This window comes from Leptonotus elevatus, chromosome 10, assembly GCF_054856555.1.
Source record: "Leptonotus elevatus isolate MCC_2025b chromosome 10, RoL_Lele_1.0, whole genome shotgun sequence".
NCBI classification, from domain to species: domain Eukaryota; kingdom Metazoa; phylum Chordata; class Actinopteri; order Syngnathiformes; family Syngnathidae; genus Leptonotus; species Leptonotus elevatus.
This window is the reverse complement of record NC_141248.1, coordinates 22,695,746-22,723,034: the sequence shown is the minus strand read 5'-3', so window position 1 is coordinate 22,723,034 and position 27,289 is coordinate 22,695,746. Positions and strand designations below refer to the sequence as shown.

At 39.2% G+C, this 27,289-nt stretch overlaps 3 protein-coding genes and 1 long non-coding RNA gene across 6 annotated transcripts in view; 2 read left to right on the top strand and 2 right to left on the bottom strand.

The window, feature by feature from the left end:
- Positions 1 to 926: 926 nt before the first annotated feature.
- On the top strand, positions 927 to 1,971 carry svbp (small vasohibin binding protein). Its single transcript, XM_086087902.1, has 3 exons — positions 927 to 1,038; positions 1,361 to 1,486; positions 1,575 to 1,971. The coding sequence occupies exons 2-3, from the start codon at positions 1,373 to 1,375 to the stop codon at positions 1,659 to 1,661; spliced, it is 201 nt and encodes a 66-aa protein (XP_085944028.1). The 5' UTR covers positions 927 to 1,038; positions 1,361 to 1,372; the 3' UTR covers positions 1,662 to 1,971.
- A 1,962-nt stretch (positions 1,972 to 3,933) lies between these two features.
- fbxo2 (F-box protein 2) lies at positions 3,934 to 7,543 on the bottom strand. Of its 2 annotated transcripts, none has more exons than XM_086087900.1 (6): positions 7,455 to 7,543; positions 5,727 to 5,769; positions 5,529 to 5,655; positions 4,536 to 4,628; positions 4,317 to 4,455; positions 3,934 to 4,230 (listed from the first exon to the last, which is right to left on the bottom strand). In XM_086087900.1, the coding sequence occupies exons 2-6, from the start codon at positions 5,761 to 5,763 to the stop codon at positions 4,096 to 4,098; spliced, it is 531 nt and encodes a 176-aa protein (XP_085944026.1). In that variant the 5' UTR covers positions 5,764 to 5,769; positions 7,455 to 7,543; the 3' UTR covers positions 3,934 to 4,095. The 2 variants fall into 2 exon arrangements, with proteins under 2 accessions (XP_085944026.1, XP_085944027.1); XM_086087901.1 differs by having other exon boundaries at positions 5,727 to 5,784; positions 7,455 to 7,541.
- LOC147167659 (uncharacterized) lies at positions 4,049 to 5,295 on the top strand. Its single transcript, XR_015096372.1, has 2 exons — positions 4,049 to 4,421; positions 4,539 to 5,295. It is a non-coding gene; the product is annotated as an uncharacterized LOC147167659 (long non-coding RNA).
- Positions 7,544 to 8,588: 1,045 nt separating the features above from the next.
- Positions 8,589 to 27,289, bottom strand: part of LOC147167657 (integrin alpha-5-like) — a 32,770-nt gene continuing 14,069 nt past the window's right edge. For both annotated transcript variants that reach the window (XM_086087165.1, XM_086087166.1), the window contains 15 exons: positions 26,291 to 26,346; positions 25,766 to 25,923; positions 23,841 to 23,978; positions 19,784 to 19,851; positions 16,108 to 16,273; positions 15,850 to 15,942; positions 15,224 to 15,303; positions 14,042 to 14,122; positions 13,862 to 13,967; positions 12,483 to 12,641; positions 12,270 to 12,374; positions 11,730 to 11,843; positions 10,618 to 10,719; positions 10,419 to 10,541; positions 8,589 to 9,424 (listed from right to left, as the gene is read on the bottom strand). In XM_086087165.1, the coding sequence (XP_085943291.1) occupies positions 9,341 to 9,424; positions 10,419 to 10,541; positions 10,618 to 10,719; positions 11,730 to 11,843; positions 12,270 to 12,374; positions 12,483 to 12,641; positions 13,862 to 13,967; positions 14,042 to 14,122; positions 15,224 to 15,303; positions 15,850 to 15,942; positions 16,108 to 16,273; positions 19,784 to 19,851; positions 23,841 to 23,978; positions 25,766 to 25,923; positions 26,291 to 26,346 (1,633 nt within the window). In that variant the 3' untranslated portion in view covers positions 8,589 to 9,340. The remainder of the gene's footprint in view (positions 9,425 to 10,418; positions 10,542 to 10,617; positions 10,720 to 11,729; positions 11,844 to 12,269; positions 12,375 to 12,482; positions 12,642 to 13,861; positions 13,968 to 14,041; positions 14,123 to 15,223; positions 15,304 to 15,849; positions 15,943 to 16,107; positions 16,274 to 19,783; positions 19,852 to 23,840; positions 23,979 to 25,765; positions 25,924 to 26,290; positions 26,347 to 27,289) is intronic.

Sequence of the window (27,289 nt, the reverse complement as noted above, 5' to 3'; positions counted from 1 at the left end):
GTCTGACCTGTGTAATTTAAATACCCCCCCCCCCCCAACTTTAACAAACGTAAATTACAATATACAATTAATTTACATTAAACAATTATATTTTACATGTATAAACACTGAACATAATGTTGGCTAGGCGAATACATATCTATACATATATTCCAAATAAATAAAAATTATTATTGTAATCAACACAAGCAGAAATAGTCCTTTTTTTTTCTCCGTACAATGTCTAATTGAAAAAATATATATATATAAAGCTTGAGTTTTTTAATGAACAAAAAAAAGGATGGAGTATTTCCCATAAATTTACACTGATGTATGTTGGAATTTCGCCAATATGTTAAATAAATTAATCAAAAACATATTTGCTTTATTTTTTCTTCACACACCCCGGACCAGAATGATTTTATAGGGGGACATTGCGAAAATAGGTGCATTTTATTTTTGTTTTGTTTTTTTGCACTCACTCACACAAACACGCACACATAGGTGCATTTAGTAAACTCCAGATATCAGGTTCAAATGACGTCACAAGGCTGACCTCTGCGTGGACTATTATGTGATGCTGACATCTTGTGGTCAATCGCAGGCAAACATTTATCAAACGAGCACACGTTCGGGAGATACTGTAGTTCATACTTTAATATTCAAATTATTTTTACCTAAGTTGAGTTTTGTGAGTGTTACCATAAAAATAAAACAAATAACACAGATCCGTACAGTGGAGTTTGACAGTTTAGTCATCTATGTTTCATTCAATCCTGCACCACTGACAATTAAAGCCTTGTGGCAAATGTTCGTTTAAGCTTTTGTTTTCTTATATTCCTTTTTCTTTTGTTTAGTCACCCGTGTTTAAATGTCTGATAAATAAAGTCGACGTTGAGCTGAGTTTACATTGAGAAAACAAGCGGAACGTTTGTGTTGTGCTCAGACTCAAACTAGCCGGACTTGTTTATTTGCGACACCACCCGAACAGCTGTTCTTCATCCATCCATCGTCCACTATCTGGCGTCACTCTTTGGATTCGTTTCAGCAAGTCTCTGTGTACGATTGCCTTTTCCTCGCCATTAATATATACGTGGCATTGTTTATCTATTAGCCGTGTCCTATCACAGTCATCGCGTTGTCCTGTATTAGCCTACGCAAATGCAAATGCTAGCAGGCTAACGTTAGCAAACTTGACAACTAGTGAATGCGCAAATGACTGGGCTGGCGTGAGACGTGTTTGTGTTAAGTTGATTTTGGTAAATATTTCCCAGCAACAAAAGATAAGTTCGTGGTGTATTATTGTGTTTGACCAATCACAAGCTAGAGTTGTTTTCATTGTGCTTTTACGTGCTAAGTAGCATGATTTATGTTGTTGCAGAAAACAATCATAATGGAACCTGCTTGCCGTAAGGACAAGCCAAAGCTGAACACGACGCCAACCCGAGGAGACCGATCCAAACAGAAATCTGCACAGCAGGAACTCAAACAGCGACAGAGGGCAGAGGTGGCTCAGATCACTGGATCTATTTTGTCATGTGATTATTATACAAACCCGGTGTCGTTATTAACCATCTACTGACTCTTGTCTTCAGATTTATGCTTTGAACAAGGTGATGACTGAGCTTGAACATCGGCAGTTTGAGACCTTTTGTAAACAGATGCAGCAACAAGGAGAATGAATTTTCTGTCCGTGCCGCCTTCAGCAGGTTTTTTTTTTTTCCTGGATCAAACTGTGGCAATGGTGGTAGCCTTCTGAGCACTCACAAAATTTGTGTATGCCGCGTCAACCACTGGTTCGAACAAATACTTTTTCGGTGAAGAATTTACGTGTATTATTTTGTTTTTGTTTTATGGAGTCTTATAGTAAAATGCATCACTAACAGTTTTAGGAGCAACTTCCTACTTTTTAGATGGATGGATTTTCTATTCAAACACTCCAATAAGCACCAAAACGAGACAATGTGTCGAACCTGTGACATTGCGGGGGGGGGGGGGGGGGTGTGGGGGGGGGGGGGGGGGGATAACACAACTAAGACAAGGCTGGTCAGATAAAAGTTTTCAAGATGTCAGCTAAAGCCCTGTTCATGTTTGGAGTGGATCCAGGATCCCCCTTCCTCCAACACATGCGCACGATGGAAGACTTGGAAGTTAGACAGGGTGAGGTTTTCTATTATTCAATCAGCTTATCATGCTTCTGACATTTTGCATGTGCCACAGATAATGGAAAACATTTGACAGTAGTTAGCGGAGTACAATATTTTGTACACAACCATCAAATGCAGTATACTGTATTAGCCTTTATTATCGTCATGAATTGGTTACTGTGAGCGAGTATGCTAATTCATGTGTGTGGTATGTAAAGTATTTCTCTATTGTCTGAGCAGGAGACTTTTAAGTTAAATTGTAGCATTTATTTGTTTTACCTCGTCAACTACCGACTAAACCAGATAAAACACCTCATCCTATAAATCCAGCCTCTGCATTTGAATGTGTTTCGGTTGTTTTTTGTCATGTTAGTTTTTTATTTTAATAGTCTCAAACCATCTTTTTTTTTTTTTTTTGTGAATTACCTTGTACTCTTGTGACAAATGGCTTTAAATCAGTCATGAAAACAATGATTATGCAAACTGTGTTATGAAAGGCTCTGTATTCAATGCCAACTAACTTGTACCTGGGTTAGTGTATTAAACATGTTTTATTTTGTTAAATACATTTTTAAAAAAACACACAATCCAAGTTTGTTTATTGTGGTTTTAATTAAGTTAAGGTTTTCGTGTGAGTCCACATACATTGTAAAAAAATATATATATATATATATTTTTTAATTTTCTAGCAGCTAGGGTGCCAGAAAATACTATGAAATAACAGAAAATTATGTTCTCGTAAAAAAAAAAAAATTATGGTAATTTTCCGGCAGCTGGAGCGTCAGAAAATACTGTGAAATAACAGAAAATTACTGTTTTTTCCATAATTAAAGTACAGTTTTTTAACTATAATTTTAACAAGTTTGTATGTAATTGTATTATATATGACAAAAAATATATATGATTAATCTTTCAAAACATGGCCAATAACTAGATATTGGGTGTAAAATTGCAACAGTTTACTGTTCGGATAATTCATTAATATAGCATTTTTTTTCCCCCTTACAAGGCTCTCAAACAGCTTTACGTTTTGACTAGTCATTCATCTTCTGATGACACAGCATTAGAAGTTCAGTATTTTGCTCAAGAATACTTCAACATGTTCACCAAGGGGATCGAACCCACAACCTCAGGGTCACCAGACGGCCACAATTTTAGATCTCATGAAATGTATACTTGGTGAACAAATATGCACAGAGTGAACGTATTTTAACAATATATGTATTTCCAATTGAGTTTTTTTTTTTTGTAAAAACAGAAATGTATGTTTTTACAGTTACAGTGATTTCCTGTTATTTTACATTTGACATGTAAAATCAGAGTTTATGTTGTAAATGTAATTATATTTTTAAAAATACAGGAAACAAATGTAAATTAAAAAGTAAAATTCTATTATATTACGGTTTTGGTTTTTTTACAGCGTAGTACTCAGTGGCCAAAACTGGCCACAATCTGAGAGCCACAGTAGCTTGTAAAAATGTATTGATGTTGATTTTTATTGACAGAAATGTATATATGCACATATGCAAGTGATAAATTGTTGCTTTACCTACCTAAAGGTGGCTGCTATCATTTGAAACAAATATGTTTGTGCATTTCTACACTATACCGTTAGCTACAATAATAAATGAACACAATTATTTTTAATGAACAAAAATTGACACCATTTTATTGATCTCAGATTGTTGGTTCTCGTGTCGTCTCTTACACGCATAAGGCACCAAATTGGTGATCACTTGAGGCGGTAGTGTCAAATCAATGTGGGAAAAAAAACGTCTAATAAAGTGAACTTGACAAACATGACACATTTTGTAGTTTATTCAATCTATTTATTTATGGTATATTTGCATAGTACTTGGAACGCCACACCACATCGCTACCCCTTCAAAAACAAGGGGCGTGTTTTTACAGAAGACAAAAAAGCGGCCATCTTGAAACCCTCCTCTCTCCATTTTTTGTTCCCCTCTGCCTACACTTGAACAGTAACAGAGCTCCCGGTAACCCGGACTCCAAACCACCCCTCCCAGTACTTTGCGTCCTGCCCTCCGTGTTCAAAGGAGACGAAACGTAGACCGGGACCGTATTCCGAAAACGCGTGGCTGACCTGGGAGATGAGACGGGAAGCACAACACGTTGACTTCAACGCAATCAGTGACGACGTTGTCGCTTTTTTTTGTGTCTCCTGTTCACCTGCTTCCACGAGCAGTCATCGCACTCCGGGTCGAGAGTCACGGGTTCGGGTCTGAACTCCTGCATGACGTCGTGATTGTCATCCAGCAGACACACACTTATTTGGTAGGTGCAGCCGCAGTCCTGCCTGCCGCAGTACCTGCCGGATTTGTACGACATCAGTCTGCCACTTAAGAGAGTTATGAGCGAGGCCGCCCGTTGTTTTTGTTATTCTCTCACCAGTCTTCAACTGATACGACGGGTTGGGCGTCCAACTGTTCGCAAGTGAAACCTTCCTGGAGCAAATCAATCACCTGTCTCTTCAGACACAGCCTGCAATGCAAAACAAGATGATTATTTATCACTCAGTCAAAAAAATGCCTATTTAAAATGTTTCTGTAAAACCGTCAAATATGTCATATATATTACGTGACATTTTGAGCTCTCTATTTTATGAGTATAATATATATATTTTTTTAAATTTAAAAGCATGTTTTGGATCAAATACATGCACTGCACTTATAATCCTGTAGAGGGCAGTAATTTCCCATCAGATGGCTTCCCGCCAGTGATCTTTGCGAGAGACAGCTGATTAACTTTGTCAAATGTTGAAGAGGTTAAGGAAAGAAAAACTTTTTTTTTTTTTTACATTTAATTTAATGAGTATATACAATGTGAAATTACCTTTGTTTCTTTTTTTTTTTAATAATACGTGTTTTAGTCAAACTGTTAAATGCCAGTGTATACAATTTGAAACAGCAGGTATAAAAGGTCATGAAACTCCGGATCAGTCAAGTGTTATTTTATTTACCAAAATGGTTTATATGTGTGTGTATTATTTTTTAAAGTTTGTTATGAAATTAAGGATGTTAAGCATTGTAAACGGATGAAATCAATTTGATATAAATCAAAAGTCATATGTGGAGGTTGATTTTCAACAAACAAAAAATAAATTGGGGGTTTGTTCAAAAGGACCAATAAAGACTCCATTTTCAAAGAATCTGAATTTTCTGTCAATTATTTCGTGTTTCAGGCTTCACAGGGTTGAAATTTGGATTATCAATCAAGTTTTGAAGACAACTTTCACATTACATTATATAATATGGAAAAAGCTGGAACAATTTGTCGACCAACGTCATTGACGTAATTGTGCAAACATTCCAGCTGTTGTCCAGAAATGCACGTGAATATAAATAATAATAATAATAATATAGATATGTAATTCACACTCACTCAAAGGAGGTTACAAAGTATTTCATCACCGCCGTATCACTGAAGTCATGTCCACAGTCTCCCGGCATGTCCTCCACCATCCACTCGCTCCCACCGTTCTCTGTCAGCTCCCAGAATTCCAGTTGCTCTGGGTGCGAAATGCACAGCCTTAAAAAAAGGCAAAATCTCATCCCCATTTTATAGCGGAAGGCAACTTACCTTCACCATTGGGATTCTTGATCAGATTAATGGCCATGATGTGCTAACCATGCAGCATCCGGACAGAATTAAGAAAAAAACAATTCAGAAGATGCATTTTAATCTCATCTCCTACAGTTTAGCATTTTCAAGCAACATTTCCGAAACTTTGATTTGAGATAAAAAAAAATTGTCAAATGCTGTCAATTATTTTATGGGCCAGATGCAGATGATATTATTTTATTCTATGTCGGGGGGGGGGGGATATATAATGTATTACAAGTAATAGAGAAAGAGTTTAAGAATGTTATGAAGTGGTTCAACGCCAACAGACTGTCTATAAATATGAGTAAAACCAGATTTATGATTTTTAGTTGTAGGAATATAGACGTTGAATCAACACTGACAGTGCAGGGAATATAAATAGAAAAGACAATTGAAATTAAGTTTCTAGGTATTATTATTGATGAACACTTAACATGGAAATCAAATCTAAGGTGTCCCGAACTGTAGCCATTTTACACAAGGTTAAAGAATCATTAAACAAGAATGCTTTTTTATTGTTATATAATTCATTGTTCCAAACCTATTGGATTGAAGTGTGGGGGTGTGCAATCAAAACCTACACCGAACTCATCTTTCTTCTACAGAAACGTGCTATTCGTGTCGTTTTCGGATGTGGCTACAGAGACCACACTAATCCAATATTTATACAACAAAAAAATTAAAAATGTAATAAATTGATCGAGTTTAACCGCCTTAAAATAATGTATAAAACCCATCATGAAATCTTACCAGTTAATATACAAATCGATCTAAAAAATAAAAATAAAAAAGGGAAAGTGAGTACAAATTAAGAGGAACAGATATTTTTTCCAAACCTAAATACAGAACAAAACAAAAAGAATGATGAAAAATATTTATATCACAAGGACATGCTGTTGAATTATTTTATAGAATTGTTACATTGAAAGCATCTTGACCGCTTGCTGTCATTCATTTTGTGTTGATTATTTTTTTTTGGTGATGATTGAGGATTCTTTCTATCCCCTTTCATTTCTTTTTTTTTTTAAAGAGTGACACAATAAAAAAAATAAAAATGAACATTTGAAATTGAATCCATACCTGTTGTGTCCTTTACCATTAGTAAAAAAAAAAATACTACTGTACGACTACATACATGTATTTTTTTAGTAAGTTTGGCAGGGATTTCTTTACGTTTCTAATGTGGGCAAAAGGTACAATTAATACAGTACAAAACCACTACATAAATGAGTTTACTGAATGCTGGAAAGTCAACATGGGCTGCCTGGACTCGATAGTTGGTCCTGCATGGATGAAAGCGCTTAATACCCGGCCTGCTGACTCACTGCACAACAACACGGAGCAAAAAAGCCACCTTCTTTCCGTGCTGAATGGGGGGAGCATCACAGAGGGATCAGTCAGTCATCAAGGCTGACAGAAGAGACATCAGTCAGCACAAAACCATCGCGGATGACTCACAGGCTGCACTCTAGTGTACATTGACTTGTTTTTACTTGACATCAACATGACCACTTTTTTGGGATCGCTGTTGACAAAAAAAGTCTCTGCTTCACTCACGTTCTCGCTCAAAACTCAAAATAAGCAGCTGAGTCATCCACCCTATGACTCAATACAATACTTATGTATGCATACGAACACACACACACTCCAGACCAGAACTCAACCCATTTCTGTCTTAACATGTGCAACGTCTATGGTACTCACGACTCCAAAGGACAAGTCTGGTGTTCCGTCTATTTCTTTTAGGACACTTGAGCTCCTTCTGCAGTGAAGCGACCTTGTGCCAGCTGGGCTTTTATTGCAAGGGTGGGGAGGGAGGGAGCAACTCAGCAGAAACACACACATGCGCACCATCAGCACAAACAACTGATGAAAAAATATAAAAATTAAAATGATGGAAGCAAACATAAGTGTGGTATTGTTATCATAAATTACATGCTTGGGATTCAAGATGTAACATCAACTAATCAAATAATAGGAAAAAAAAAACTAGACAAGATGCTAGGACTCTTTTATAGGTCAGAATTTTTCTCATTTAAAGATGAAATCAAGTTAAAAACTTTCTTTGCAGTAATGTTCTACGTGCACCCACAAGTCGTAAACATGAGATTCTGATTCATTTTGCAGTAGTGGAATAAGAATGAAATGCAGGACCATCGCCTTATGAGCAGCGGCATTTTGGGAGAAAATTAATGATGACCGTAAAAAAATAAAAACATACAATTTAATAAACATACACCGAGTACGAAAATGTATTGCATTCACGTGAATGAAAAATACTAGTGTGTTTTTCTGACTATGTTTTTGGGGAGCTTTTTTTGTGTATTTTTTTTTTCAGTTTTTCAGATTTTTTCCCCTGTTTACTGAATATTTTTTTCGAGTCATTAAAAAAAATGGGGGGGATTATTAAGAAAAAGAGAAGAACAAATTATTTAAAAGAACAGAAAATAATATTCCGAAAAATTCAGGAAAATTATACAAACAGAAAAAAAAAATTCTGAAAAAAAAAAATTCTGAAAAAAAACACCATCAACCCCCAAAAAATGAGTCATAAAAGCAGTAAGGGTTGTTTTTTTCCCCAAGTGAATGTCACACCCTCCCGTACCCGAGCTCATCTGAGCTCTACTTACGCAAAATGAAAAAGTGTGCCGCGGTCTGACGAGTCCACATTTCCAATTGTTATTGGAAATCATGGACGTCGTTTCCCTCCATCCAAAGATGAAAAGGGCCATCCAGGTTGTTGTTAGCGCAAAGTTCAAAAGCCAACGTCTGTGACAGTATGAGAGCGCCCATGGCACATACTTACTTTTCCCTCTACCCAAGATATGTCAAATTAGGATGGGTATACAAAAAGAGGCTTTATTCCGAGTCAACATAAACATCATACATTACAATAAACAACGTAACCTCCCAATATGGGAGAGGAAATGTTCAAGTTAAACATTACAGTTTGATCAGGATTGTCCTGCAGACAGTACAGTGCGACGTTTCACATAACGACACCATGGCTTACATTACGACAGTATTATTGGTATGAAATTATTTCCTTTTAGTGACATCAAAAAGTACCAAACTGAGACTTAAATTGTGAGCTGGACCGAGAGAGAAGAAATACCAGAGCATTAGCGCCCTTTGTTTGTGTTTCTTGGACTGAACCAGGCCTTTAAAGGACCAGTGTGTATTATTTAGTGAGCAGGAAAAAAAAAAAAAAAATGCTTGTATCAGACGCTGACAGTAGCCTGGTTAACGAAATTGTGAATGCAACATGAAGGATTATTTAGATTTTTGAAATGCTACGCCTGTACAATCTCCATCCATCCATTTCTGAAGCTGAATGTAATGGAACCGCGTGGTCAAAAAGTCAGGTGAGACAGACATATTGAGCCTCCTTTCAAAATCGTTTCCATCTGAAGAATATCCATATCGCATTGATTGAACAAAAATGATATGTCTTCGACAGCAGTGCGCCGTAGTGGGTAACGCGTAGTCCAGTGATCCAACACCCATCCAGATGTCCTGCTCGTCCTTTCAACGTCTCATTTAATAATTTAGGCATTTGATAATATTTCTGTTGCGCTCCATCTTGGGATTCAGGCTTCTGAGGAGGCCTGCGGTCTGAGCTGGGCCTTTTCCATGGTGGTACCATATGGATCGGACCTTTTGAAGAAGCCCATCTGGAGGGATAAATAATGACAACAAATCAACACGTTTGTTTCATTGCAAACAAAATATAGGCTTGGATCAATAATATTTTGCTTAGCACCTCCTAAATTGGGTTGTTATAAAGAATTATGTTACAGTCAAAACATTCCGTATACGAGTGAAAAGTAAATGTCATAAAAAACTCATTCAAACCCAAAAACGTAGAAATACATTTTTTAATACTTTGTCCTTCACTCTCAAAAACGTTTTTATACATTTTGTATGTTGTTGTTTTTTTATACTAGAGCATACAGAAGGCTTTGATACTGCTTCTGACCTGAAGAGGTTGCTCAAAGCAATGGTAGTTGTTACAAAAAAACGGCCAGTAGGTGGCAGCAGAGTATAAGAGATCAGCCAGGGCCATGTTGCAAAAAAGCTATTTTTGACAGTGTTTTGCTATATTCTAATGCTAATTGCTGCAAAATGAAAACAGACACAAATATAATTTTTTTCTTGATTAAAAAGAGACTAATCTTTTTCTTGGTATGTTTCATGTTTTTATAGCATTACGACACAATATTCTGTGAACCTTGCAAAATCAGTCAAAATCCAGCAAAACAGCCGGGAGCGAAGGGGGTTGCTTCAGTGAAAACGGCTGGGAGTGAATGATTTAATATTGCCTTTCAGTTCAATTCCGTCAGTTCCGTGTGTCTGCAATTAAACGATACGGTATCTCACAAAAGTGAGCACACCCCTCAGATTTCTGAGGAGAAAAATGACAACTCAATTTGGACATTTTCACTTTGAGGTGTACTCACTTTTGTTGCCAGGGGTTTAGCTATCATTGGATTTACACTCTTCCATAAGCTGCAAAGTGATTACTTTTCATCGTGTCAACTACCATTGAAAAGTTGTAGGGCAGACTATATATCAACTCACAATGTACTGTTTGTACAGTATCTGCTTGAAAATCAAAAGTTCAAAATGAGGTTAGAGTTGGATGTTTTATAAATAAGAGTTTGTTACCTTGTACAGCAGATATATGAGCAGTGCGAGTAAAAGCAGCCCAGCGAGAACCGCGAGGATGATGATCCACACCGGAACGTAGAACAGGTTGTCTGCTTTATTCCACAGCACTGACGTCACCACCTGAACAACAGAAAGTCATCTCCCGTTTAGTCACGAATAACACTCTCACAAGAGTGAACAAAAGAAGCTGGCTGACCTTTTTGGATCCAGATTGTTTGGATTTTGGAAGAATAGAATATGGCATCTTGTCCACAGTGAACTGAACAGAACACTCCAAAACGTACTGTTTGTAGGCCCTCTGACAACAAAGCAGAGAAGAAGCACATGAACACAGAAACTGTCTAGCGATGGGAAAATGAAGCTTCATGAAGCACTTGTGATACATTTTTTCTCCTTTAGATGGTGCCATACGTTTAAAGATAAGACAAGTGCAATGGAAACAGATTACATTTCTACTGCATCTTTAAATAAAGAGTGCTGTCTAGTGATGGGAAAATGAAGCTTCATGAAGCACTTGTGATAATCTTGACTCTTATAGATGGCCCTCTTGGTTTAACAATGCAGCGGAAATGTAATTAATTTCCATTGCACTAGTCTTGTTTTTAGACCAAGGGCACAATCTAGAGGAGAAAAAAAATATCACAAGTGCTTCATGAAGCTTCATTTTCCTATCACTCGTAGTGATGAGAAATTGAAGCTTCATGAAACACTTGCACTTTTTTTTATTCCTCTAGATGGCACTCTTGGTTTATTGATGCAGTGGGGATTTAATCCATTTTATTTCATTTCATTTCATTTCATTTCATTTCATTTCATTTCATTTCATTTTATTTTATTTTGTTTTGTTTTGTTTTGTTTTGTTTTGTTTTGTTTTGTTTTATTTAATTTTATTATGTTATGTTTTATTTTATTTTATTTTATTTTATTTTATTTTATTTTATTTTATTTTATTTTATTTTATTTTATTTTATTTTATTTTATTTTGTTTTGTTTTGTTTTGTTTTGTTTTGTTTTGTTTTGTTTTGTTTTGTTTTGTTTTGTTTTGTTTTGTTTTGTTTTGTTTTGTTTTGTTTTGTTTTGTTTTGTTTTGTTTTATTTTATTTTGTTTTGTTTTGTTTTGTTTGTAAATTTGTATCTGTGCAGAAAGGTCAAACCATTCAAAAGGCATCGAGTGACGATGCATTAAATACAGGGTGAGGGCTCACACTTTCCACCAGAGGGCAGTATAACAAACCTTTAGGTATTCATCATAGATTCTCCACATGAAGGATTGTAATCCGGTTACCCTGCTGAGGAAGTTGTGCTCACCTCGAGGAAAGTCTCAGCCCAAAGTCTGGAGCTAACACTCAGGATGACGCTGGCTCCTCTCTCCAGCTGCCCGATGTTACACTTAAGCCGCCAGCACTCCACAGTAGAGCAGGTCTGCGACAGGGCACATAACCCGCGTGGCGTTCAACAACACTGGCCTTTATTTATTCCGTCTCATAATTGAATGACTTCAATGGCTTCTCGTCACGCAAGTGAATCATAAAAAAGATGTCTTCTCTCTTTGGCGACGTCTTTAATGTGGTCGAACAACATAAAAGATGGGCAGTCTAAAAACAGACGTCATGTCACGTAGGATGCGCAACAAGCAGACCGCTAAACCACCGAGATAATTAACTTCCTCAACACAGCAGACAGCAGCCAATGTGGACCAGGGCTCATTATAGTACCATTTCCTGTGTTAATCTCATGCAAATTCAAATACTTAAGCGCAGAAGCTTTGCACTGTACTTCCCTCCTGCAGTGTATATATATATATATATATATATATATATATATAATTTATTTATTTATTTAAATCACCAAGTTTCCTTGTCCAGCAGCCAGGGGACCTTTGACCTCCCGCTTGTGAATATGATGCCCCATGCTGGATTTCAGAGATGAGGGACTCGAAGACGGAGACTGAAGCTGTGTGCACAAACGCATGAAGAGTCGTCGGCAGAAACAGGAAGTGTACATGCAGCGCAGTTTAAGACCGAGGCGTATTATTTAGCTTCAGTCTTGCCATATCCTCACCTTGAGTTTCAGTGCATTCAGGGTGTGTTGGGAGGAGCAGCTGAGCGGCCCCTCAGTCAGCACCTCCACAGGGTAGAGCAGGTCGTGGCTGTGAGCCCTGAGAGGACATCGCACCTCTAATGTGGACTGACTGACAATGCTGGGGCCATTGTTGACCAGCTGAGAAGAAGGAAAGCCATTATGAACTATGAACCTAAATGCTTACGTGCTCACAGACGGCTGCAGCGCAGTATTTGTAAACAAGCAGTGACGACGACAATGATAGTCCGCTGAGATAATCATATACATTTACCTCCAAAAGTATTGGAACAGTGAGGTCAACTCATGTAACATTTTGGTTTGGCATCAAAAGACGATTATGAGACGAGATCAATATCTTTGCTTTACAAAAGGGCTGTGAACGCACCCATTTTTTTTATTTTTAACAAAAGTATTGGAGCATGTGACTTGCAGGTAGGGCTGGGCGACATATTGATTTTTTTTAAATTAATTACAGTGTTTTGTTGTGGAGGATTAAAAAAATTATAACATTGATGTTTCTATAATAATAATAATGATAATAATAATAATAATGTAAAATGGGGAAAAGGTAGTGTGTGTGCGTGTGCGTGGCCCAATTTAGCCTATTGCATTGATTATTCAAACAACGAGCACTTAATGTCTATTCTCAGTTTCAGAATTAGATTAGACTACATTTATGTTTGTTGGTGGTATAAACAACATGAAAACCAATATTTAAAAAAAAAATAGCCCTAAATATCGAACTTTTTACATTTAGATTTACAATTACAATTACAAAATTCCGTATGGCCGAAAAACAAGCAGTTGAGAGACGATGGATTCCACTGCGCAAACATGAGCAAGAATCAGTCCAACCACAGAAGAAGAAAGAAACCACTGGTGTATTAGTAGCAGTCATCAAACGGGTTGCCAAAGGAAAACTGCAGAAGCTGATGACAGAAACTTTGTGAGAGCTGTAAAGAAAGACCCCGGAAACAACTGGTAGTGATCAGCAACAACCTTCAGCGGGCAGGAATAAAAAGTATTACATGTTCGCCGGAGACTTTTTGAACAAAACTACAGAGGCGACAGGCCAGGATGTAAAACGGTTACTGCCAAAAATAAATGCAAGGAACAGGCTGGTATTTAAAACAAATTCCTCATTGTTCCAATACTTTTGGAGGGGAGTATTTTACAACATGAATTCTTCATGAGAAATGCATTGAGAATTTATATGATCTAATTCTATAATTTACAAAGTTTTTATAAAAATTTCAAATCGATTAAGCTATTCTCATAATACTTCATAAATTTAAAAACAAACCGGGATTTTATAATTCATTCATTTTTTCGGGCTGAAAAAATGAGAGATACGTTACCTCATAGACCTGTTGAAGTTCGGGACCAATGTCCTGCTCGTCCGTCAGACTCTGACTCACGCTCCAATTGGGGAGAGGGAGAAAGATTTTTTCTGGCCGGGAAACCCTGAAACAGATGATGTCAAAGTTTCGTGCCAGCCCAAGTAGAAGACACAAAAGACGAATTGAGAGACGTCTCACCCCTGCAGAATGACATTAGCCAGTGCAGCGACCTCCAACTCCAACAGAACGACTTCGCTCTCAGAGTTATTTGCATTTTTACTACCAGACACATAAGCAGAGGAATATTTTACTATTTTACTCGCAGATATTCACTGCCTGATAAAACAAGGAATTACGATACAGTGATCAAATGACAGTTCATCGAAAGAGGATGGTCATTTTCATATAAATAATGATAAACACGTACCCCACCGAACTTCCTTTAGAAAAATAATTGCGTTGATGAAGTATTGAAATGATTAGGAGTTGTTATCATTCAAATTATATATTATATAGGAAAATTATCTCATTTTTCCTTTTCAACAGAGGTGGCAAATCCAGGTCCAGAAAGTAAAAACCCTGCCACAGCTTGTCTTTACCCCGAGAAGCTAGCTAGCTAGCTAGCTCCCTAAAAGGTAAACAAGCACCATCGAAGCTAGCTAGTGTTAGAGTAGACAATATTTATATTCTACTCTTTGCGTGTTCAATTAACTGAATGGTGAGATTCTGGTGAAGAAGTCCCTTTGCAAAGGTATCAAAAGCTTTTGATGACAACAATTGAACTCACTCAAACAGTGGTCTTTTCAGATTGTGTGTCCTCTCTACTCCGGCACATCATTATTTATTGAAAAGTGGGTGAATACGAAAAGTCTCCTCCCATCAGCCCACAGTACATTTGTTTACAACTCAGTGAATACAAGAAAATCCCCCCTTCTGTTCCCATCAGCAAGTTCCCATAGGTATAAATCAGATTAGAGAAAAACAATAATCAGCCTGTGCCTCCCCTCTTCCGACCGGCTGAGACCGGTACTAGACTAAACTCCCTTCAAGATAGCAAATGGAAGAAACCCGTTGCCCTTCTTCTGAGAGTGAGACAGATAAGAATACAATTCTATTCATTGAGCCATACTGCTATAACTAAATCCAAAACGGCTAAAATATCAATTGAAACTGAAAAACAATGTTAATAACTTAACACTAGCTAGCACCCGAGGCTAAAGCCAAACTGTGGCAGCTAGGGTTTTTCCCTTTCTGGACCTGGATTTGCCACCTCTGCTTTTCAATGAAAACTACGGCGAATGCGTCTTAGTGGGGTTCTTTCACAAATGGCCTGTGTTTGTCACTCAAGCCTAATTATGTTGAAAAAAAGGGACCACCTACCTTCTTAATTGGAGCTCAAACTGTACAGTGTTATGATTGTCTGTGAGTCTGGGAATAGTAAACCGCAGACCTGCCCAAAACTAGGGGGAAAAATATGTGATTAATTGCAGAATAGAATGACACACGGCAACAATAACAACAACAAAAAAAGATTCCTTACACGTTGCTATGTTGCATTAGCTCATTACTAGACACCAGAAACTGTTCTACAGTGCATTTTCTAATTGCTCTGGTAAGTCAAAATAAATGCCTTTTAAATTTAACACACCACAAAGAGTGTTGCAAACATCCTTGCCAAATTGGAATGATTAAAAAAAGGAAAAAGAAAAAAAATCAGGCTAGCCTGTCTCCGCTCACAAACGAAGACGGTGTGTCAAAAAATGGATACTGTTTACACCAAAAATTAAATAAATAGTCAAACCCTATGCACATTTTCAGCAATTATCTTCAAACATATACAAACAGCTTGCATCCAATCATAAACAGAGACGACCATGGCCCTTTTTATGGTTTCTATGCTCTTTCTGTTTTAAATGAATTAGCCACGTGAACGTTTGGTGTGTTTTATGTCACGGCAGTGTAAAAACAGTGTTATTTCTCTCTGCTATAAATAAATGAGTTCTTACACTGGTGCCAGGTTTCATGGGGTTTCCCAGATCGCATATGAGGAAGCGGGTCTCGTTTTCTGCCTCATAGCTGCACGTTAGCGGAGTCAGACTCTGGAACGCACCCAAAGACAAAAAAACGTTCAACTTGTGTGTGGTCACTTTTCACTCATCAATTTAGTGTTAGAGACGCCATAATGATCACGCCGCATTGAATTGTTAAGAAAAAGTTGCATTTGACCTATTCTAGGTTGAACAAATATGTAGACTGCATCATACATGGTCTTTTTTAACCGCATTGTTGCGCGTTATCCCGCTGTAGTCGGCCTCTCTGGGAAGCCGCACGTAGAGCTCGGCCTCGTACGCGCCGCCTTCTCCCTCGTTTTTGGCATTGAAGGTGAGGCTCAGGGAGTTTTCGTCACCCAGGTAAACTTCTTTTCTGTCACTGGGTGGCGGAAAGTGAAAACACGTTCTCATCAATTCCAAATCATTCTCATTGGATTATTTCTCAAACACACACACACATACGTATATATATATATATATATTAGGGGTGTTTTAAAAAAATCGATTCGGCAATTCTCGAATCGATTCGATATGCGGCCGAATCGATGTTTAAACATAATTTTTTTAAATGGAAATATTCAACAACGTGTCTTATTTGGGTTAGGGTTCACGCTTTAAGCATGGAAGACTGTTATATCAATGGAACATTAAGCCTTAATATTTTTATTTCAAAGCTGTTCAAACATGAAACCGATTGCAATCCGTTTGTTAAATACTCACAGTTATAAGCCTGAAGTTTCAGATAAATAAATGCAAATTCTTACAAATCTTACAGTGTACATTTACAAGTTGTTGTTGTTCTGATTAGTATTTTCTAAATTTGAGTAAAAATCGCAATAATCAACTTATAGATTCGTATCGGGATTAATTGTATCGAATTGAAACGAATCGCCAGGTACTCTGCAATTTATACCCCTAATATATATATATATATAAGAAAAGAAAAAAACATCTACTCAAAGATATTAAAATATATTAAAAATCATATTTAAAAAAATATATAACCTATATACATATTCACTTTTTTTTAAATTGGTACCCTCCTATCCAAGCAAAAATTCTCTCAGACCCTCCACATCCTGGTCACCACCTCTTCCAGCTCCTTCCCTCATGTAGGTGCTATCAAACTCGCATTCCAATAGCTTTTTCCCTGTTAACTCAAAATTCCATAGCTCACTGTACTTCCTTGACACCAGTTACTTCTTATTAGCTGGTGCTTTGGCCATCTTGTGGCAACTGAGGACATTATTTAAAAAAAAAAAACTGCCTTAGATCTCCACAAAGTGTTGGAAAACCACAGAAATTGCATCATCCAGCCAAGCAAAAAAAAACATAGACAGACACAACCAAAAAGATGAACTAAAATTTAGCCTTGCGCTAAATGCTTCCTTTTTTGAGTTAGTGAGTCACATCCCTAAATAACCACCGCATGCTCCTCCGCTGCTGTTCATTTGAAGCCAGAACCTGAAGAAGTAAATGAAAAGCAGAGATCCCAAGTCCTCACAATTGGTCTTTGTGAGACGCGATCCCCAGAGACCACTTATATGCATAACTGTCCATGACCGACCAGGGAAATGACCCTCATCTGATCACGGCCATTTTGTCTCAGGAAACTCACTCCACCTTCTCGTGCATGTTAACAGCGATGCCCCTGTGTGCAAAAACACACTTTTTTTTAAATTGTGAGAAATCCCATCGCACGCTCCAACTTTCCCCCCAACAGCACATTCGTGTTCCAGAAAAAAAAAAGAAGGTCTGGTTGAGGCTCAAAATCAGGGTTCCTCTTTGATTTCACATTTCCTTCATCCCTTCCCCCCCCCCCCCCCCCTCCGCAAAAAGGTCTGAACACAGCGGCCCCTTGCAAGGTAAGACCACCAGATGAATTGAATTAGGCCATGCAAAAGAAGTAACGCTGATACTATCACACCGTATCGATGCTGAGAATGGGCAAATGTCTGCAAGCGGAGATTTTCACGCTTCAAACAGCAGCCAGTGGTTCGTTCACAAGCCGAAAGTTTGCCAGTTCTTGTGAGCCACGCGCTACATAAACTTCAGGTGAAGGTATTTTTTTATTCCGTTAAATGATTTCAATGTGGTCCCATGACAGCCATGACAGATGATATACGGACACGGTGGGAAAATTTTTGGATGTGATTGTGTTTCTTCAGCAAAGAGAAATGGTGCGACCGTGTGGGTTTTATAGGCCCAAATACAACGAGAGTTTGTTTGTTTGTCTTTTGAGAAACTTGGCTCAGAGACCGACAAATGATATGAGCCTGTGTGTGCGTGTGTGTGTCATCGTCTCCATTCATCCATCCATTTTCTATGTTGTTGTTCCAACAATTCCGTTTTTTTGCAGTGTATTCCTTTTGTACTTTTTTTTCCTTTGCATGATTTAGAGCAAAAAAGCAACACATTTTCTTGTCATTATGTTTGTTCATCTTGCCGGTGAAATAACTTTTGCATAAAGTGCTGCCAAGCCAAAAGCACTGGATGCATCCTGTGTTTTCCTGGCCATTCGGCCATGTTTGAATTATTATTATTCTCCGCAGTGCACTACCAGTCCAAATCGACCGTGACAATGTTTAAAAAAAAAATCTCATTTGATTTATATGGCACTTTTAAATGCTAAAAATTAGGGATGTTTGATAGCTCTTTTAGCAGACCGATACAAGTACTCAACTCTTGAATAGTCACCAATATTCCAATATATCATTTTTACTTAAAATTCCAAGAAATTCATGGCAATTTTCTGTTATTCCGATTTCTAGCATATGATCGTAAAACGAAGAGGGTATCCTCGATCGTTGCGTTGAGTACCGATACCTTGAAATAAGGTCGGCTACCGACCAGATACATAAACTGCCTAACAGAGATTAAAACAGGCAAATAAAAAAGTAACAAGTATACAGAAACCCACCTCTTTCCCATCACATAGAAACACACCCATATGAAGACACATAGCACGGCAGTGAAGTATTAAGTGTTAAAAAACATTAACTTATTCGTACATGTGGGAATGTAAGATAACACATATGGACAATTGTGTGTCCTTCAAAAAATGGATGGATGGATGAATGGTTGGTTGGATGATGGAGGGATGGATGGAGGATGATGGATGGATGGATAATGATGGATGGATGGATGGATGTGTGGGTGGGTGAATGGATGGATGATGGATGATGGATGAATGATGGATGGATGGTTGGTTGGTTGGTTGGATGGATGGATGATGGAGGATGATGGATGGATGGATGGGTGATGTATGGTTGGATGAATGGATGAATGGGTTATTGGTGGATGGATGAATGGATTATGGATGGATGGTGGATGAATGGATGAATGAATGGATTATGGATGGATGGATGGATGGATGGATGATGATGTATGGGTGGATGGATGGATAGATGGATAGATGGAGGGATCATGGTTGGATGATGGATGGTTGTTTGGAAGATGGATGGATGATGGATGAATGGCTGATGGATGGATGGATTATGGATGGATGGATGGATGGATGGATGATTGATTGATGGATGGATGATGGATGAATGAATTATGGATGATGATGGATGGAAGGGTGAATGGATGATAGATGGATTATGGATGGATGATGATGGATAGATGGATGGATAAATGGATGAATGGATGAATTGGTTTTGGGCAACATCTGAGTTGCAACCTAAAAGCATACCCAAACTCACACAATTTTGTACGATGCTATTTAACCGCACATACAGACTGGCCAGTGAAATTCGTAGCTGGAGCAAAACTTGCCCTTGGATGGATGGATGGATGGATGGATGATGGATGGATGGTTGGTGGGATGATCCGCATACGTGAAGTATGTTGAGTTAGGTAAAGTAATAGAAAGGTGATTTCCTCTCACCCATAAACAGCCAACTTCAGGTCAGGGACGCAGATGTTGTCGTCTCCACAATCCAGTTGAATCTGGGCCTAAAAACACGGACGGCGGTGCGAGGGATTAGATGTATTGTGTGGGGAAAGAACAGAGCTCAAACGTTTATATACAGAAAAGCTTTTAAGGAAGTGTTTTGTTTACAGACACCGGTGGAGTAGAATCATGGTTTCATGAAATAATGGTGACGATTAAGTCGACACACCATCAGCTAAATACGACATGCAAACCGCCACAATCCCCAAAAGCTGTCGGGAGGCGCACGTCTTTCATGTTGGCACGATGAGAGCAACACGCTCATGTGGGAAACACAATTTGAGGAATAGAGACAATATGACCAAGGGTACGGAGCATGAAAGATGATTGCAATGTAAGCAATTAGGACATTTTTGAGGGAAAGACAATCGTAAGCATAACATTTCATATTTCGCAGAGTTGAAAGGATTAATTTGTTTTAAGGTCTTATATGACAGACGTCTTGGCAAAACCAAGCCAACTTGAATGTCATTTGATTTGACTCGAGTGCGCCTTTCATTCCTTTTTTCTTTATTTTCCTGTTTTTCTGCCAGCCAATCCGTCTCCGTGCCGGACTTTACTGTTATTGTTACCCTCTTCTCTCCAACATATGGGAGACATTAGATTCCAAAAGAATGTTACAGGGGCCAAAGAATCAGCCTGGCAATAGTTAAAATTGTCTCGGGGAAGATTCACTTTCAAGCCTCTGGTTTTATTTGCACTCAAGGATATTGGCCCATTTAACACTTGCGTCGTCTCGATCCGAATCATTTCTTGTCGACGTTCACTTCTTTCGCTTTGCAGACGAGCCATGTTCGCCGCAGGCTCAACAGACCGACGTATATGACCGAACAATCTGGAACATTTTGCTCTGCTTTTTTTTATTTTTTATTATTGGATTATTTCCAAGGACGAGGACTCGCGTTACATATGATGTGATCCGTCTCTGGCTGCATGAATCGGTCAAAAGTTGTTTTTAAAAAAAAAAAAAAATGTCTGTGACACAATGAGAAACAGTCACATGAAAATGTTGTCTGATGTATAAATTGCTCGGGCTCACTGATAGTTTAGTGGCTGACTTCTAAGCAGTTTACATTCCCGCTTGGTGACAATGTGAATGTGTTAATAGACGGATGCACGCATTCATGGCAGTCGTCTGCATAAACTGCATAGACATTCTAAAAGCATTTGTCTGTGTGTCCTGGGGAACATGACTTCATATGCGACTTTTTGCAACATTTCATGGCTTAGCAATGTTGAATCGGTGCCAGGTTGTATTGCATTAAAACATATAAATTCCTGGCTCAGATGTCATCAATGCCATCCCTTATTTAAAGGCAGACGAGCCCCTCGGGTCTCCTGGTGTTCGGTTTAGGTGAACGGTATGAGATTTTTTCTAATAGGTTTTCTGGTGAGCTAACAAATACACGCACGCACGCACGCACGCACATACACATACTCACCCACACACACACACACACAAAAAAAAAATAATATATATATATATATATATATATATTTATAAAAAATAATAATAATAAAAAATAATAATAAAAGAGCAATGATGATGACATTTCCGAATGAACAATATTGAGCTCTTAAAAAAAAAAAAAAGGAAAAAAAAAAAAGGCAGACGAGCCTTGAGGGGCCACTCTTGCACTAAATGTTTCTATGAGACACAGCTGTTCATTTTCATTCTTATTTGTGAATTTCCTCTTAATTGTTGTGTGTGTGCGTAATAGTGCCTGGAATCGTACCCCAAATCTACATTTGCATATTCCGTTTACCATTTAACTCCCAGCCATTTTCACGGAAGCAACCCCCTTCGCTCCCGGCTGTTTTACTGGGTTTTGGCCCACAAAATATTGCGTTCTATTGCGATAAAAACATAGAACCTACCAGAAGAAGGAATATAGTCTCTTCTTTCATCAGAAAAAATAAATTAATTTCTATCTGTTTCCATTTTGCAGCAATTAGCATTAGAATATAGCTAAGTTTCATCATTATTCACAAATCTGTCAAATGTATACTCTGCTGCCACCTACTGACCGTTTTTGTAATAAAATTGCTTTAAGAGACCTTTTCAGGTTGAGGCTGCATCAAAGCCTTTTGTGTGCTCTAGCATTGGAAAAAAAAAAGCTTTTAAAAACGTATATAAAGACGTTTTTGGTCATGGCATATTTGAAATAGAACGTTTTTATAAATTGGGGATTTTTTTGCCCAAAAACGTGTCATCGAAAAATCTGATTTTCTTTTCGTATTCACCCACTTTTCAATAAATAATGATGTGCCGGAGAACAGGAGACAATCTGACCAGAACACGGCTTCAGTGTCGTCAGTTTTTGTCATCAGAAGCTTCTGATAATTATAATACCTTTGCAAAGGGACTTCTTCACCAGAATCTCACCATTCAGTTAATTGAACACGCAAAGAGTAGAATATAAAAATTGTCTACTCTAACAGTAGTAATATAAGAATAGTCATTAAAGTGCGTCGCTACACAAGTGCCACCATGTTTAAAATCTGAGATGGATGGAACATGAAGAATAGTTTCATCCACAGGTGAGTCTTGGATTTGCGTGGCTGTGGAACGGTCTGCAATCAAGCATCATGCTAACGTTGAAAAGTAACCGTACCGTAATGTGTTCGCTCTCGATTACGGACACCAGACCATTCGATGGTTCGTGTGCTTTTGATCATGTGATAAATGGATCCGAACGCTGTCATTCCTTTTCGAGTGAAAAGATGCCAGAACAAACGACTGAACAGATGACTGCGTTTTCCCTTTCGGCTTCCCAGGCTTCTTTGCGTGTTCAACGTAAAATAACAAGCCCATGATGCAACGCACGCATTCACGTCACATGCACAGATCACTTTATGTCACATGGAACACATGCGCACGTGTGCACACTCCGCCTTTTGCCTCACGGAGGAAAGCGCCGGCAACATGTACGAGCAAACCACATCCAGATGTCTGAAAACAGAGCGCCACCCCACCCAAACGCAAGTGTCAGTTCTTCTTGTGTGTCTTTGTACAACCAAAGTCCTCCATAAACCTTCATCATATGCTCAGAGGGGACCAAAAAGTCCAGTAATCAGCTCTTGCCCTCTTGGGGTTGACCCTAAACCTCGAACCATATGGGGTTCACAACTATAAAGGGGGTTGTGCGTTTTATGTCAGCTTCAAAATGGTTGCCAGTAACCTCTGTCTATGCAATTTGAAATGCGCTTAATTGCAAACATTGGCGGATGAGTTGTTTTTGGTAAGGTAGCCGTCAAGCCATCTGCTGGAAATCATTTGAAAGGCCATAATGCTTAGATTATAAAACGCAAGGTGTGGCTATATGGATGGCAGATATTAGAAATATGTTTAGTGTGGTTTTATGATAGCTCTGCAATTTACGCATTTGTGTGCCTACTTCAAGCTCAAGTAGACCACACTGTCATTTACTAGACATTGTCCTCCGTTTTCATGAACTCGTTCACTCCCAGCCATTTTCACTGAAGCAACCCCCTTCGCTCCCGTCTGTTGTGCTGGATTTTGACTCATTTGCAAGGTCCGCAGAATATTCCGTTCCATTGCTATAAAAACATGAAAGCTACCAAAAGAAAGTTTAGAGTCTCTTCTTTCATCAGGAAAGCGTATTTGTATCTGTTTCTGTTTTGCCGCAATTAGCATTAGAATGTAGCTAAGTTTCATCCTTATTCACAAACCTGTTGAAAACACTGGGAAAAAGAGCTTTTTGCATCATGGCCCTGATTGATCTCTTACACTCTCCTGCTGGCCGTTTTTTTAAATAAATACCATTGCTTTAAGCGACCTCTTCAGCTCAGGACATGTATCAAAGCCTTCTGTATGCTCCAGCATTAAAAAAAAAAACATTTAAAAAAACATGTAAATATGTTTGGTTTTTTTTACGTAAAAATACGTTTTTGGGAGTGAAAAACATATTTAGACATTTTTGGGTTTGAATGAGTTAATAGCTTGGAAAATGTGACAAATTGGACATACCTTCCGCTCTATGAGTTGTTCAGTGTGATAATTCAAGATAGGTCTGAGGCCATATTGGTCTACCGGGGCTTGTGGATCCAGGCTGAAGGCCAAACTGATGAATATGGGGGAGAGTTTATCCCGAAACTCCTCTTCGGCCTGAAACCAGAAGAGATGCACTTGCATGAGGAGCGGGAGAAGAAAAAGCAAAATGACATACAGCATATTGAAGGACATGGAGACGATGAATACATTTGTCTATTTAGTTTTTAGAAGGTATGCACTTCCTCCATCTTCAGGAATGCAAGTAGAGACAGAATATAAAGAAAGAAAGGTGCAGGAAAAGGTACATGTTGACTGATGGTTGCCAGTTGGAGGTCAAAGCATCTCTTATCCTGTCAAAGGACAAAACACTGCTCTCGAGTGTTTTTGTCAGTCGCGCTGCGCTGTTTGATCAAAACGCCGCTGAGTGATGAGATGATTGGTACTGTAGTCGTTTCGCCTCAGCATTTGGTAATAAGTGCCTCAAAAAAACAACACTTCCAACAAACTTCAAAACCTCTCTATTAGGAAATAACTTTAACCTTTTGTCCTAAACCAGAAAGGTAATTACATTCGCCCGGTGTTGCAGGTGCAGTCTGATTATATGACTGGGTGGAAAAGGCCTGCAGAATGATTACGTCTCATTACAAACTACATAGATATGTACTTTATATATTGACCAAAATCCATTTTAGACTTTCCACCGATCTGATTAGCTATATCGGACCAGCCGGTATTTTGCGTAAATTGTTAATTTTCTGATCTACCCGTAAATTAAAACATTACAGCTGCTGCCACAAATAACTTTTTCCCGTCACTGATAGATTTCGGCGCCACCTTTCGATATGTAACCGCAGAGGCGGGCACTTCCATCGATCGTCAATTACGATGCCCACCTTTCGGCGACTGAGCACTGACTGAAGCAGGTTTACGTCCGTCGATCGGGGTCAGTCCAGACAAGTCCTTCTCATTCCGTGTATTTTTGCAAGACCTTGCGCATAAAGCAATACGTGTTTTGCAAATTATGTTTGAACGTACTTGAAAATACGTTAAATGTATTTGTAAGTAGCTTTGAACGTATTTTGCAAATACGTTCACGTTCCACATTGGCAGTTCCACATATCAGTAGTTTGGCTTGGAAACACCATTCAATGTCGGGCAATCTCAATTACTAAACACAGACAGGCGACAAAAGACGGAATCTCAAATTCAATTTGATCTGATCCAAAAACATTTGTTTGGCATTGGTGGGGGTCTGCAGTCTACTGAGTGCAAATTCCGTTTTGTTCGCTGGCGGTCTTCTTCCTGACCTGCATCGGACCTATCCCACATTTCTTGGAGCGTCACCAACAACAACATCAGTGAAGACTGTTTGTTGATCTTTTGTATGGATTCATGAACACCAACTTCAGATTATCGCTTGGCAACATTTCTTCATCGCAGATTGTTCCATAGTATGTTTCCACAGGGTCGAGCCAAGCAAATTGACTGCGCCCCAATGGAGTTTGACCTTGCGGTTTAATGTTGTTGTATTCAAGGTGCTTGGAATACATTGGACATTAAATCGAATTTCGAGGGCAAGCTCTTTTCCCACACTTTGTCTATCTGTTTACAATACTGTATGTCAGAAAACCTTCAGATTGTGTTCTAACAAAATTCCTGAAAAAATATTTACAGAATTATATTCTTGCAAATTAGCATAGACAGGTACAAAGATGTATTCGTACAAAAGATGTGAGACAATAGTTTAACTATATTTTAACCATAACAATTATTATAAAACCAGTTAAAATCGGGGAAAACAAATGAATAACTCTTCATTAGCTTCAGCTGATCATGTTCACTTTTTCCAATGAACTCCCAGTTGGGGAAAAATAAAAAAATGATGGTGATGACAGACGAACCCGTAGATAGATCCTGGTGTCATGGCACATGCGATGTCCATTGGCCAGACTGAAAGTCTTAACCCAACTGGACTGCTGACTATCCAGAAACAGAGTCCTCCTGACAGATTCCTTCTGGTTCTGCTTCGCGCTGTCCAACTGAATTTCAACCAGGAAGCCTAAAAATGTGCACATGCAAGACGGTGTAAATTTGCATACAACACATACATTCACGTCTCAGCACATGTAAAAACATTATTATGGTAATGTTATGTTTATCATGTTTTGGCGACAGTATATTGAATCGTAAAACAGCCATGCAGTCTAAATGACTAACTGCAATGAGAACTCAGATAATACACGGGGCAGCAACAAACATGTTGGAGCCCAACAGGTTAGCGTCTGTTTACACAATTGCCCTGTTATCTTCATGTTAGCAGCCACTTTGACCACAGTTCAATCCAGCATACTCGAGGGCACGCAAAGAAAGCAAGAGACCGTAATGGGGACCATGTGTGCGCTTGCGTGCGTGTGCGTGTGTTTCACCGAGATGAGACGGGAGGTGTTTTCCATGAGCCAGCAGGCAGAAACTGACGCCGACACTGAAAGTTGAAGAAAAAAGACAATTACAAACACAGCGGCGGGTTTGTAATTGTGCACGCTTTTTTTGTCGTGATCTGTGATTTTGATTAGACTTTAGTTTTGTCATGTTTCTTTCAGGTGTGGAGGGGTTGAGGACCCGAATGCAGGAAAGAAGCCGAGAAACAAAAGCGGGAGACTGCTGATGACCGCAGGACGTGTGCTGCCGGAGCAGGGACTGGTGGCGGCCACTGATTTTGCACGGCGGCGAACGTCCCGAGGCTGCCATCAGTCCCTACTCCGGCGGCGCACATCCTGCGGCCACCAACAGTCTCTACTCCAATGGCGCACGTCCTGCGGCCGGCATGGTCCCTGCTCCGGCGGCGCACATCTTGGGGCCATCACCAGTCCCTACTCCGGCGGCGCACGTCCTGCGGCCGGCATGGTCCCTGCTCCGGCGGCGCACATCCTGCGGCCACCACCAGTCCCTACTCCGGCGGCGCCCATCCTGCGGCCGGCATGGTCCCTGCTCCGGCGGCGCACATCTTGGGGCCATCACCAGTCCCTACTCCGGTGGCGCACGTCCTACGGCCGGCATGGTCCCTGCTCCGGCGGCGCATATCCTGCGGCCGGCATGGTCCCTGCTCCGGCGGCGCATATCCTGCGGCCGGCATGGTCCCTGCTCCGGCGGCGCACATCTTGGGGCCATCACCAGTCCCTACTCCGGTGGCGCACGTCCTGCGGCCGGCATGGTCCCTGCTCCGGCGGCGCACATCTTGGAGCCATCACCAGTACCTTGCTTTTCTTTGGTATTCAATTTGATTTACTTCACCCTGCACTCCTTCCTGCCTTGCCTCACTTTTTTTTCCAAACACCAGAATTTTTTTTTTGTAAACAAACCATGCTTTAATCCACCTGTTTGAAAATACTGTGCAGTTGCAGTTAATGGTTCCCAGGTCTAAAATC